This window comes from Scleropages formosus, chromosome 14 (assembly GCF_900964775.1).
Source record: "Scleropages formosus chromosome 14, fSclFor1.1, whole genome shotgun sequence".
In the NCBI taxonomy this organism is placed as follows: domain Eukaryota; kingdom Metazoa; phylum Chordata; class Actinopteri; order Osteoglossiformes; family Osteoglossidae; genus Scleropages; species Scleropages formosus.
In genome coordinates this window covers 1,277,609-1,291,686 of record NC_041819.1, presented here as the reverse complement: position 1 = coordinate 1,291,686, position 14,078 = coordinate 1,277,609, and the positions used below count along the sequence as shown (strand labels likewise).

Sequence of the window (14,078 nt, the reverse complement as noted above, 5' to 3'; positions counted from 1 at the left end):
TATACATATATATATATATATATATATATATATATAATATTATAAGATACACAAGCAAGCAAAAACAATGCCGGGGTAGTGGCTGAATAAAGGCTTTATCTGGTAATGCTCATGAAGTTACGTGCATGAACATTTACACCGTACATGAGCTGGAGAGATCTTGGGCGAAGTGGGTCTGGAAAAGGTGAGTTTTCAGACCCTTCTTGAATGTAGACAGAGTTTCCGTAGTTCTGAGCGACAGGGGAAGGTCATTCCACCACAACGGAGCCAGAACCGAGAACCTCCGTACATCACTGATGTACGGGCTACTACATACAATATGCACTGCTTTTTCTTAAAGGTTTACAGTGTTTTTTGAAAAAAAGTGGACATACATATATAGAAGAAACAGACATACCTGCAAAAATATTGCACATCCAGATAAAGACTTTGCACACCTTTGTCCCTAGAGGCATTGATCACACTAAATGTCAGAAGCAGAAAAATGTTCTGACATTCCCACAATAAAGCATGTGGGTTCTTCACATTAAAGGGTTCCTCCGGCGCTGCCGCAGTGGTCTCTACAGCCCAAAGGCCTCTGGTAAGATATTGCCCCTCACTTGTTTGATGTGGCCAGTTTGAGAAAAGAGAATGACTTCTCAGTGTCACCCAGCTGCATCTCATTTCACATACCAGTCTCTTATCTTATTTCTTATGTGAAACACTAGTAACCCGATTCTGGCTTAACTGTGACCTCAAAATTGTAGCCTATAAGGCTAGTGGGGCTAGTGTCATTTTTTAGAAATGAAAAATTTTAAGTGTTTATTTCTAGTAATTTTGAGAAAATGATGCACAGAAATCTTCAGCTGAAACTAAATATGAGGCTCATGATTATTGCTTGTAGTCGCAGGTCACTTATACACTAAGTATATTATCTCTGTCCCATTAAATATTTTCAAGGTTTCTGTGGATTTATAGCGGCTCTTGAGGCCATAAAAAGCAAGTCAGAGTTATTTATTCTGAGCACAGTTACACCTGTATGCTGCATTTGTTTACTGCTATTCCTTGCCATTCAAAGTTATAGAAAAGAGAATAGATCTACATGTGAAATGGGCTTAAATACGTGAACTAACTGATGCAAACATAGGCATGGTAAATTTTAGCTGATTCACTAAAAAATGTGTTTTATGTGTTTATTTTCCCAAGTACTGGAAATAATAACAATAATTAGCCAACATGTAAAGAATCAATTTTAAATAGGCAAACTTAATTGGCTTTATTATCATGATAATAATTTCCCATTTGTATTGCCAAAGTAGAGCATTGGTGATGTATGAGAGAAAAGTAATAAAAGAGACGACAATGACAATATGAATATTACTAACATTAATAACACAAAACACAAATGTAAAACATTATATTAATTGTGAGAACAAAAACAGTAGGTGTTTTAACAGTTTTTTTAAATACCTCTGATGGTGACAGGATTCCACATACTGTTCTTACTTCTTAGAATGGGCAGATTTTCACTGTCAGGGTGAGTATACTGTACGTTTAATTTAGTGTTTATAGCATGGTGTAAGGAAATGCATCCCTCTTTCTTTTCCCCTGGGGGTTACAGTGTTGGCACCGCTTTCCTTCTCTAACTACCGTCCCAGTACGTGACATAGTTTTATGTGAGATGTGTTATAAATTTGTTGATTCCAGTTGAATTTGCAGTTTTCCGGTCCCGAAGCTGTGAAATTTTGGCCCATGTTAATGACTGAAGTGTCAGGACCAGCAGAGTGAGCGGATTATCTTCACACAGCCAGTGTTGTGGGGCTTTGTAACACCGAGTTGGTATTTTAAATATTTGAATGCCTTCTTTTGTATTCCGATTAACAAAGGATATTAGCCTAATTTACCACTGTGTGCATAGTTAACAGGTTTACATTTGTAAGCTCTGCATGCAGGATTTCAAATGGTGTATGTCTAGTTGGTTGAAACTTTGTTCTTTTTAGGACCCCTTAGAGGTGTGTGTGTGTGTGTGTGTGTGTGTGTGTGTGCCTTCTCTTCCAGTGCATTCATTGCAAGATTAGGGAATCTAACATTATTTTCAAACCTTAATTGTATTGTATAATAGACTGACCCGTATTTTTTATTCTTAAAAGAAAAATGGTATTTTGTCGTTGAAGACTCGCATCTTCTCATCAGATCATAGATTTGACCTCCTACACGTTTAAATAGCTTTGCAGAGTTATTAGAATTTGCGGAATTATTACAATTACAATTATTTTGGTTTACACGTTTGTCAGTAGGGGGGTGTAGGGGGCAACTGGCTGATGATGGAGGACAGTCATAAATTGTGAAGAACGGACTGTACTGAAGGTGTTACAATGAAAAGTGAAAGCAGAGATTAAACACACTGTCACTTCCGCAGGTTCAAACCTTTAAAGGCTAAAATGCCCCAGTGGAAAGAGGGCCACAAAACAAAGGTTCGACGCATTACAGTCGCTCTGCGTGTCATTCATTGTGTTGCCTCCAGCCGTCCAGATGGGGACAGCCGCCTGCCGCACTGGCGCCTCTCTCTCTGCACCGGGTTGCCTGCTGCCTGCTGGCTCCTGGGAGCAACGAAGGCAGGGAGAGAAGGGGAGAAGGGGAGGTAAAGAGAGCACAGACACACAGATACAGATACACACTCACTCACAGAGAGAGCGCCAAGCAGCTAGGCAGCAGCCAGCCGAGCTCGCAGTGTCTGGCAGACCATGGAAAGGGGACGGAGGATCGAGACCGTCACCGTGCGCGCGCCCAGCAGCCTCGTCTGAAGGCTCGCTCGTATAACCGAGCCCTTACTAGTCTAGTTCGTTCGTGCGCCTCTGGACCGATCTGCGTCTGCACTCTAAGATCCCATTTCTCCCGTGTCTTCTTCGGCGTTCCTGCGAACAACACCCTCCGTTCTGACAGTAAGTAAGAGCATCGGTGTCTCTGAAGAGGCGCCGTGATTTTTCGGACGCGTTCATTGGCATGATTGCAGCGCGGTGGGGCGATGAGCTGTGGGGAGGATCGTGAAGCGATATACTAGAGACATGATGATGATGATGATGATGATGGGGCCGCTCTTCATTTGGGAGGCGCTGGAGCCGGGTCTCTATTGCTCTCCTGGACAGAAGAAACTAAGGGGGGTCGAGAGTACGGAGAGATTTACATGGAGAGAGATCCCCGGCAGTGGGAGATAGATAGTATACGTGACATGTTTCACTCAGTGTTTATTCTTCAAAGGAGCAGCGCGATCAAAGGTGTTTTCACGCGTCACCGTGTTCGGTAAAGCGGCCCCGTGTTTGCTGCACGTCGCGATCGCGCTGCGCTTCACGTTTGCCGGCTCTTTTCGGCCCATTCGTGGGGGAAATGCTCTGTGTCTTCTGGCAGGTTGGGCTCCCGTGGCTCGAGGTCCGAGGGTCTCACACGAGTGGGGGGTGCGGATGTCGTCCGGCCTGCTGCTGTGGACCGTCCACTGGGGGGAAACCTGGATTACTAAACCGCACAATTACCCGGCGTTATGTGAACCTTTTTACATACGGTTCCAATTTCTGAATTGGGCTTAAGCGCCGTCCACCTCGTGGTCAGTGTGAGGAGCTTTGGGCGTGTTGACGATCGCTGACTCGACTGCTTCTCTGAATTGGCGATGCACATTTCATTATTAGCACCTCACATGTAATATTATTGTATGTTTCGAATAGATCGCGTGAACGTGTGCTGTGTTTGTGGCGAAAGTGCAGCAGTTTGCCGTGTTCCCGTGAGCTGGAACCCGGGCTGGAGGTGGGCGCAGCCGCAGGGTCCCCACCCCGAGCAGCGGACCGGCGTGTGTCACACACCGCTGCCTTTGTTCACAAACAGCAGCACTGCGGCCAAAAGAGGGACAAACTCGGGTTTGGGATTATCTCGACTTCTTAACGCTCCATTTTCCATATTTCAATGAAAAGAAAACCTGCGACGTGGTGACGTGACGGAGACGCGTTCCGTGTTGTTTTATAGCGTTTCTTATTGTGCTCAGCCGCGGCTGTGCAGTAAAGTGGGGCGTTTTTTCTTTCTCTCTTGGAAATAAAGTGAAACATTTAGGCAGTCCACCAGCCTTCCACTCCGCCCAGGACATCTAATTTTGTAGGTTTGAAGCTCCACGCTCCAATGTAACATTGTTACAAAAAATATTTACGAACTGAGGTTTGTGACGTCAGCGGCGCAGGGGCCGTGTGACGTCATCGGCCATTCATTATTTAGGGTCATCCTAACTGCCAAAGTGCAGGAAAATAGTGGGTTTTGCATTGTCAGCATCGGTGTTACACAGGGTTTTTTTTTGGACAGACATCAACACATGTTTGGGACTCAGAATTTTTGATAGGACAGGTACACTAAAAAATAGAAGCTGTTTTCACCTACACACGGGGACAGTTCAGGTAGCAGATTGGCTGGCTGTTTGTAACACGTCTCACAGGTGTGATTATCTACATTTGGTGGCACAGTGGTTAGACTGCAGGGGGCGTAGTGCTTAGAGCTGTTGCACCGCGGTTGAATGATTCCCACCTGCTGTTGTAGAACCTGTGATCTTCCCATTAATTTTTTTCCCATAGTAAAAACTAGTCTGCTGTATAAATGGATAAATCATTTTAAGTGGCTTACTGTGAAGACATCACATTATAAGTCACCTTGGTGAAAAGTGTAAGATAAATAAATATGTATGGATGGATCCAGATTTGCTGTCACTTTGTCCCATTCACATTTATTCACTCCTACTGTGATCAGGCCCATCAAGATTGATATAAAGTATGATGTCTTTGATATGTACACATTTCTTCCATTCCCTTTTTTTTTTAAAGCAGTCCATATAGTGAGGGGAGAGGAAATCCAGGGCAGCGGTCTGGTGGCCATATGGCTGGAGCTCTCAAAAATCCTCTTTGTTCTGAGAGTGAGTTTTTTCCTGCAGAGGTAAACAGAGGTAGGACATGGCTTTGACAGTGTCACAGGTAATAGGTAGTGGGCAGTGCTGCTCACCCTTGGTGTTAGGGGTGATGGTCTGCTGGAATGAAGCCCACTATAGTGAATTGTGGGAAAGCTTCCTGTCTTTGCAGGCTCTCTGTCTGTAATGGCCCTACTGACTTGCATGGATTGCTTTTTTATGGCAGCTATTTTTACTGACTGTATTGTGAAACGAACTTCAGTCAGTGGAAAGAATGATAATATTTAGGTAGTCAGGGATTTTGTTTGTAGCAATAAACCGCTGAGCCTGTCGGGCTCTATTGAGGACAAGAGGCAAGTGTGTGTGTGTGCGTGTGTGTGTGTGTGTGTGTGTGTGTGTGTGTGTGTCTACTTGTGTCTGCGTGATCAGCTAATATACTAATGTATAGAAATTAAGAGCAAGTCTAATTTCTCTGTGACTGCAGCTGGAAGGCACTGGAATGAGACATATGACAAAAGTGCCAGAAGCTGATCTGGTTGGTTTCTGACAGATTAACAGTGATCAGTTTAAACTGAATCTAAAGCGTAATCCAAGAATTTTGTCTTTAAGTCCTTGCTAAGAGCTAAATGCAGTATCTCAAGGATCTGAAATGTTTAAGTTTTTAAGCAGACCTGCATTTTTGAAAGATTTCATATTTCTTCATGTGTCTGCTCTTCCTCTATGTTGTTGGCATTTGGCTGATGGATGGGCTGGTGATGACGCTTAGCCATTGCAGCTTTTCCTGCAATAGGGTCGCCTCTTGTGGCCTCTTTCAGCTGTATTTCACCATCCTGAGGTTTGTCAGGAGTTGAGGTCCCTTGTAATGGCCCAAAATGTCCGTTCTAGGAAAACCATCGAATGGTTATTTGACTTTTGAGACATTAGCCGTTTATTTCTGACGACTTGTGCGGAAAATGACTCTGTGCCAGCCTGAACATGTGGATAAAGATGGATGTTCTTGCAGTTGGCACTTGTCATTCAGTTCCTCTTTCCAAGGCAGAAGTGTTTAGTCAAGGAAATCGGGCTGCCACCGTGTCTTCTGAACTGTGAACTAGATGCCTGGAGACACTGCTGATGCCAGCATGTTGCTGGTTTAGTAGGTCACTCGCCTTTTAATTGGATTTTCATTCAGGGCAGAGGGAAAGGATCTCAGCCAGAATGTAGAGTTTGGTTGTGAAGCTCAGTGTTGTATTCTATTTTTCCTTTCCTTTCACCTTGGGTTAATCGAGTAAAGCAGCTACTTGTAACAGGCTAATGAACCACAAGGGTTTGGGCAGAAGGGCATCTTGTTTCATTGACCTCTTGGACATAGTGGGCAAGCCACTGGCCACAAATTACACTGCGTTCTCATGGGAAAGTGGAATGTCTCTAGGTGTTCCAGAATTTCTCCTGGTTTTATGACGCAGTCATTTCACTCTCTGTGGAGCCTTGCAAATGAGTACTATACTTCCGGCAGACATAGGATGGAAGCAGTTCCTGGGCTCTTCCCCACAGGGAGGGAGGCAAAATCAGTGGGGTGAACTGAGTGTGAGTGGCATTCATTGGCACATGATGAACACTGGTGCTAATAAAATTGTAAGCGTAGCACAAGATGTTAATTCATTACTGTATGGATCTGCATGGAGCACATCTGTTTTTTCTGCTAGTGATGGGCGGGGGGCGGTGAGCTGTAACTGATAAATTTTTTTTATGCTGTTTCATATGTTTCTCAAGCCCTTCACAGGGGATATGGTGGTGTGGCAGCTTCAGCCAATGCCTGCTGTGTGGTGGGTCGAGGGTTCGAGTCCTGCTTGGGGTGCCTTGCAACAGACTGGTGTCCTGTCCTGGGTGTCTCCCCTCCCCCTTTGGCCTTGCGCCCTGTGTTGCTGGGTTAGGCTCCGGTTTGCCATGACCCTGCTCTGGACAAGTGGTTATTGATGATGGTTAAAGCCCTTCACTTCTAAACCTTGCCTGATAGTTTGGGCAGCTAGCAGTCCTGAGTTCAGGATAAACTGCTGCATTGGTTGATCTTTCAAGCTGCACACTTGCTTAAAAGAACCAGTTGACTAAATACTTGTGTAGTTTGCAGGGGTTTTGAATTGTTCTATGTCATATCAGCAGCAATACTTCCACCTCTGATGGGAAATGTTTTACAGCCATAGCTTTACAAGAAGTTATGAGCTTACATTTATTTAATGCATTTCTCCAAAGCTGCTTATAGTGATTTACCCATTTATACAGCTGGCTAGGTTTTAATGGAGCAAATTAGGGTAAGTACTTTGCTCAAGCATGCTACAGTAGCACATGGGACTTGAACCAGCAACCTTTGGAGCCAAAGGCAGCAGCTCAAGCTACTCTGCTGTCAAACTCATGTACAGTATGGTGTAAATGTTCATGCACCGTAACTTTATGATCTTACCCAGATAAGCCTTTACACAGCTGCTACTCCTGTATTGTATGTAAATGTTTGTGTACCTTTTAAAAGAAAAAAATTGTAGAAAGATGATCAGGATTCGTCTATTCTGAGTTCTAGGCACCTACTCGAGCGATGAACATCGGTGCATCAAGTGGAAAGAAACAAACTAGGTTTACTTAAGAATCACGTTTGCAACTATGTTTCTTTCTCCTAATGTAATGCACAGGTTGTATTTTCTCTCAGAAAAGCATCTGCTAAATGAATAAATACAAATGTAATGCTGCTCTTGACAGTGCTTCGGAGGAATATTTTAACTCAGGAGAGCTGAAGTCCTGCAGGTCTTTAGAGTTCACTCGGAGAAGTGTCTGATCTTCACCTGAAACACCATGATTTACAGTCCAAATAATGACTTCATTGAAGAGATGGAGATCTGTCTTGGTGGGAAAGTGAGAACACCCTGCGGATGTCAAATGAGAACTAGCTACAGCTCATACAAGAGATATGTGTGCTCAGAAGAGCTTCAGTGAGGCTTCTCTTCAGGTCAAGACCATGCTCACCAGAGAGTTGCCATTGTTTGTGGAAGTCCAGAGATGGCCTCATCAAAGAGTGCTCTGACTTAAAAAAAGACAAACGTCTGGGAACGAAGCCCTGCCGCGAGCGGGAAATGTGAGAAGGACCTTCGAGGTTCCCGACTCTCCCACCCAGATGGAGGTCCCTTGATTGTAATGCAGCACAGGGTTGGGTCGGGCGTGGAGAAATTCTACTCCCACAGTCCCACTTTCATCAAGTTGGATTGACCTTTAGTGGCAACTGCTAAGGCTGTTCCAGGGATGACTGAAAAGACCTGTATGGACGATGGCACACCAGCCTCCACATGCAGAGTGTAGGAGCAATCACCATTTGGAGAGAAGGGCATACCCTCAAACATACCCTAATAAATCCTTCTTTGCCCATTTTATCCTAATGATTGCCAAAATTGTTATGTGGTAATAGGATGAATATTTAAACAATTAACAAATGAAATGTGTCAAAAGACCTTTTCCTGCCTCACTTGTGGTTGGGCTTGTAATGCAGCTGCTCTCGAGTCAGTCCACATTTTGCTTGGGGGAATGGAATATTCCGGGCTGTTGAGAATATGCTGCGCCACCCAGTTTGTTTTGACAGGCCAGAGCAGGACTTGCTACATGAGGGCCCTTTGAGGATCTGGGTATGGCTTTTGGGGTGTGTCTCCGAATTGCATCATGATGGCCGAAATGGAAATGATGATGACTGTTTCAGGTGCTTGTCCACAAAGGTAAAAGAAGCCCACAGTCAGCTGCTCTCCACTTCCACTGAACGAGCCAAGTGTGGAAATGTTAGCTAATTCCTCCATACCCGCTGGCGTGAGGATTATGGGTCTGAAAGGCCTCTGAGTCCAAGTGGAATATTCCACGCGTTGCCGAGTCATTGCCCTTAAGTTTCGCATGAGCAACACTGAAAATTTAAATCGTTTTAGACTTTTTAATAAAGTTGAGATTGGAGACCTGGTGTACAGGTCCAGCACGACTGCCATATCCCAGCTTAGCAGTGATTTACAGGGACTTTATGGCCATGATCTCAATGCCGCTGTAACGGCACTGTTCTTGAGATCGGAGAAGGACAATAAGGGCTTTTCTCTTGTCCTCTTAGACACTGCTCTCCTCTTCTGTCCTTCTCCTCTGGACATTGGTCTCTTTCATAGGTCTCTTTCTCCTCTGATCTTCCTCTTGCTGGACTCGGATCCCCTCCTCTCCTCCACCCTCCCTCTGTTGGATGTGAGTGCCTTTTTTTCCAAGCCTTCTCCTCCCCATCCTCCAACCTCTGTTATTATGAACCTCCTCTGTGTGGTATGAGAGATGAAAACTGCAGACACCCTTGTTTCATGTTTTCCTGGAAACGCTGGCAGCTGTCAGCCAGCCATAGAATTATGTGAGTCAGCAGGAGCGCGCAACGTGCATTTAGCGTTCACACATTTGTTGCAGGCATCACTGTAGGCACACGCTAAGCAATTCCTTGATCTTTAAGTGTGACGCAAGCTTTGGGGAAACATCAGAAATGAAGGGCTTGTGCGGAGAGCCGGGCGATGGGCGCACGAGCCCACGCGTGACGAAACATGGGCTTTGAGCGTTAGTGTCATGTCTTCCATCTCGAGTGGACGTGAGCGAACAATGTTTGGAGTGCGATGCTGAGAGACTTTGACAGGGTAGTTTTCGCTGCTGTTTGGCAAGAGCAGGAATGCATTAATGCGTCCTGAAAGAATGGAGTCTTCACCTTATTGCACCAAGGTGAGGATGGAAGCCCTTGGCTGCAGTAGGATACTCAGGCAGGGAGGGTTTGAGAGTGACTCGCTGTCGAAATTCAGTGAGTGTCATGAGGTCGCCGGGCCATGTGGAGAGAGGCGAAGCCAAGATCTTCAATAAATGAACTTCCCGATAATAGATATAACAATGGACTTCTGTGGTGGATGTCTGCTGTGGTTGCCCAGTGCCACCTTCATCTAGCCAGGAGGGGAGTATAGCGCTGATCTTCTGTGTGTGTGTGTGTGTGTGTGTGTGTGTGTGTGTGTGTGTGTGTGTGTGAGATTTTTTTGGGGGGGGTTTCATTGCTTTTTGATTCTCCAAGTGAACACTTATAAGGCCATTGGGAAGCAATGTGCTGTTTATTTACGCTGGGGGATGTGCTTTGAGTGTTAATGACATGTTTATTTACATTGTGAGGTCTTCGGGATCTTCAGTTGTGTCACATTCCCTGGGTTTGGGTAGAAATAATAACAATTCTGATGCAGAACAAAATCTGAAATGAGGCTCAGATAGAAATAAGAATGCATGAAATTCAGGGAGAAAAAAGCACACGTCAGCTCAAACCTGAAAACTGTTGACATAATTGTTCTGGGGTGTGACTGAAAAAGACTCCTTAAGATCCCTTGCTCAGGAAGAGAGGAACAGTGTTTGCGTGTGTGTGTGTCTGTGTGTGTGTGTGCTGACATGGGGCAGGCCTCACCCTGGCTTTCAGCCTGCAGTTTCCGACACCACCTCCACTACCTGTGGCTGGGAAGCAAGGAAAGGAGACAGAAAGTGAATTCCAGGGTAGGTGAGGGTGTACATTTGGTGGTGGTGATGGTGGTGGTGGGGGGGTCAGATTCCCGGAATGTGTGTGGCCTGCCCAGGCAAGAAGTGACAGAGGAATGAGTCTCATCTGCTTCGGCCCTGACGCAGCACCCTACCTGGACCTGAGTCACGGCGAGGTGGGCTCTGCTGAGGGCCCTTGCGTATGAGCCGCCCTCGTGTGGGCAGGACACAGCAAGCCTGTGGTGCGTTGGTGCTGAATCACATCTAGTCATAATGGCAGCTTAAAGAGAGGGTCAACGGTCCATTTGTCTGGCTCTCTGATTTGACGTACGCATGTTTACCCAGTATCGAGCTTGTAAGTGAGTCATTCTGCCTACGTTCAGTCAAGGCTGGACGGGTCTTTAATTTCCCTCTTTTTTGCCTCCTCGCTTCTGTTCCTCCATTGAGGAGACAAACATTTCTGATGCAGTGTGATTCAGGGGAAGTGCTGTGACACGAGCCCCTGGGGACAATGTGACTGGACAGGCACAGGGAATCCAGTGTGACAGGAATGCCCCCGGCTTAGCGGGGCTTGTCGGCATCGAAGGGTTGTTGTGGGAGACCGGAGCGCTTCGGCCCTGTGTGACTCGCCAGTGTCATTTGAAATGGGTGGCACGTGTATACCTCTCGTCCTCCATGACTGGCCAGGGTGGTTTCCCCTTGTCCTGCGTGATGGTCTGGCACAGAGGCAGTGGTGCAGGACCCCACAGGGTGTGGAGAGCAAGTGAAAGCAAGGAAGAGAAATCAGATCACCGGTGGCAGCATTTAGGAAACCTTGAGATATATTAAATTTTGTTCTTTGGAAAACTGACCATTTTAATTTCGTTATGGTCTGTGTGAGCATTCCTTTCTGATGACTGAAGAGACATCGGTCCCCTTTCACCTTAGACATCCTCATGCAGGTCATGAAGGCCAGCTGTACCTTTACACTCTTCCAAGTATGTTTGTTAATCTAAAATCTGCTGTAAGTGAACTGCTAAGTAATAGCAGTAATAAATAACAGGGCATCAAGCCTTCACCGGGCAAACGCACACACACATTCATTCACTGATACAGTACGAGTGATGACACACATTTCAGGTAATACAGAGTCACGTACAGTAATACCTCGCCCTACGTCGTTAATTGGTTCCAAAGGGCGTGACTTAAGTCAAAAAACGACGGAAAACGAAATAACCCCTAAAAAACTGATTTAGACCCCCTATAAACCACTAATAAGCATTCCCCTTAAGTGTATACACTTCAATTAATGCTAAAGTAAAGAAAAAACAAAAAAAGGCAGGTAAATAAGACAATTTCTTTCTATTTTTAAGCTTTTGATTGATTTACAATATATCATTTTATATATTTTAACATTTATTTTTATTTGATTTTACACTTTTTATTGTTCTTAAGTGATTTTTAACAATTTTTAATATTTTCGGCTGACTGACGTAAAGTCGCGTCAGCTGATTGAAGACGAATTGTACTTTTCCATATATATTAAACAAAAAACCAACGTAAAGTCGAAATCAACGCAACACGAAACGACGTAGGGCAAGGTATTACTGTATTTGCCTTTGAGAACGGAGGAAACTCATACAAACACAGGGAGAACATGCAAAATCCACACAGCCATTTTTCAAATTATGCTCCACGGTGCTGCTCAATAATATTAATAATAATAATGATGATGATAATGATAATGATCACGAGGGATCAGTTGGTAGCCAGTGTAGTAAGGGCAGGAATAATATTTAACCAAAGAAGAGTGTTGACCTTATGACTGTGACTCAGTCATGTTATGTGACCATTTTGGAATTTATTTAATTTCTCAAGCTGAAATGTTTAAATGGTACGTTTGGGAAAGTATAAGTTAGCAGTGTGCTGTAAGGGTCTTTGTCATTGGGGCGATTGTTGTCTCCAAGCTGACTGCTCATTTCTCTTTCTTCATCGTTGTTAGGCACATTGTGCTGTGCTTATTTCAGATTATCACAAATGGGAGTGTAAGATGTGTGTCTAAGGAAACCCTCTATGTCGTAATAAAGGTGCCCTGAGTCATTGCAGCGCATTCTCTTAAGACATTGCAATATTCACTTGTGACGTCAGTGGAATGTTAGGCGGGTTATCCTTTGGTCACCCTGCCTGCTCTATTAATATGTCTTAGAGACCCCTTTTTACATAAAGTAACAGGCACGTTGAGTAGTGGCCATTATGCAAAAATATCAAAACCGTAGGCTTCCGCGGCTGGTGTTAACTGACTGGGTTTTAAGTCTTCTGGATGAGACCGCGTCGTGTAGGAAACTGGTTCCGACGTTTTGCTTCCTCTGTTGGAAGCATCTTCAGGGAGCTTCCACATCTCACGAAGGCTGGATGTGAACTGGAGTGTTTGACGAGGGTGGGGGTATTAATGGGCAGGGTCGGGGTCGGAGATCGTAGCCGGTGGTCCCGTTGGGTGGTGTCCCTGCTGTGTTTTCCACCTGCACTTTACCCTTCGAGTTACTGGTCAGCTCCTTGAGCTGAGCTTCCGTGTGAGGCAGCCGAGTCATCGTGGGTCTGGAATGGAGCTTCGAAATGAGGGGTGTCCAGGTCCTTGATAGTTTGAAACCCTCTTCTCCATTGAAGTTATCGGGGTGCTTCTCTATCTCGATCGCTTCTCTTACTACGCGGCTCTTGTATCCTGGAACAGGTGTAAGAATTGTGGTCTCTTCGAAGTTGATTACATGACCCGTCTGCAGTGAGCGTTCAGCCACTGCTGAATTGATATTATGCAAAAAGTTAAGAACCATGTAATTTTGGTCCTGTTTCTTATTTTGTGTTTTTCCCTTTTTCTCATGTTACCCATGGCACATTCATCTAAATGACTGTTTTTGGCAGTTTCACTTTTACGTTTGCAGCTCAGTATTTAGGATTGTTATTCTCTGTAAGTGCTGTCGGTTTGCCTCTGGCAGCACAGATCTCGGTCCAGCGGTCAGCAGCCCAGTCTGAGAGGCACAGGTGGTCCGGCAGAAATGCAGATTTTCTTGCCGTTGTAAACCCCTCAGCTCCACTGCCACCAACCAACACCCGCGGCGCTGGGCTCCCCTGTCGATGATCTCCACCGCTCTGGCCGCACTTCAGGGCTGTGGTTTCAGCCACATGGGAACTCTGTGGTTCAAGGAGTGGCTTTGCATTATCACTTTTCTTATGGGGTCACGACATTGTGCAGAGGTCAGCGGTTCAAATCGAGCGATGAGTTGTTCTCCCTTAAACTCAGCTCTTTCAGTGGAAATATCACACGTACAAATGGGTTGGTATAGAACTGCAAGCTTTGTGATAAAGACATTTGCTCAGCATATGAAATAAGGTGACTGTGTAATCATCAGCATGTTGATAGCCAAACTGATTCAATGTCTCACTCGCACTCACAAAGCACACAATTTTAGTGTTTCAGAGGGGCTTTATTTAGCCTGTTACACACCCACACTCCGGATGAGGGAGGTGGGGGGTTTTCCCAGCCAGCCACACAGCTGTGAGCCAGAAAATGTTATGCTGAAGCCACCTGGGCCCCACTCTTGCCTAGGATCAGTGACAGGGAGTATGTACTGGTGCTGTGCAGATGAAGAATCTGTCACTGTGACTCTTAGGCCCT

At 45.2% G+C, this 14,078-nt stretch overlaps 1 protein-coding gene across 4 annotated transcripts in view; it reads left to right on the top strand.

Annotated features, from left to right (window-relative positions):
* The first annotated feature begins 2,262 nt into the window (after positions 1–2,262).
* The window catches only part of LOC108918342 (ras-associated and pleckstrin homology domains-containing protein 1-like), a 59,988-nt gene continuing 48,172 nt past the window's right edge, over positions 2,263–14,078 (top strand). For 2 of the 4 annotated variants that reach the window (XM_029257801.1, XM_018725479.2), the window contains exon 1: positions 2,263–2,620. In XM_029257801.1, coding sequence (XP_029113634.1) covers positions 2,421–2,620 — 200 coding nt within the window. In that variant the 5' untranslated portion in view covers positions 2,263–2,420. Of the gene's footprint in view, positions 2,922–14,078 lie in introns of all 4 variants that reach the window. The other 2 variants (XM_029257803.1, XM_029257802.1) reach the window with 1 other exon arrangement.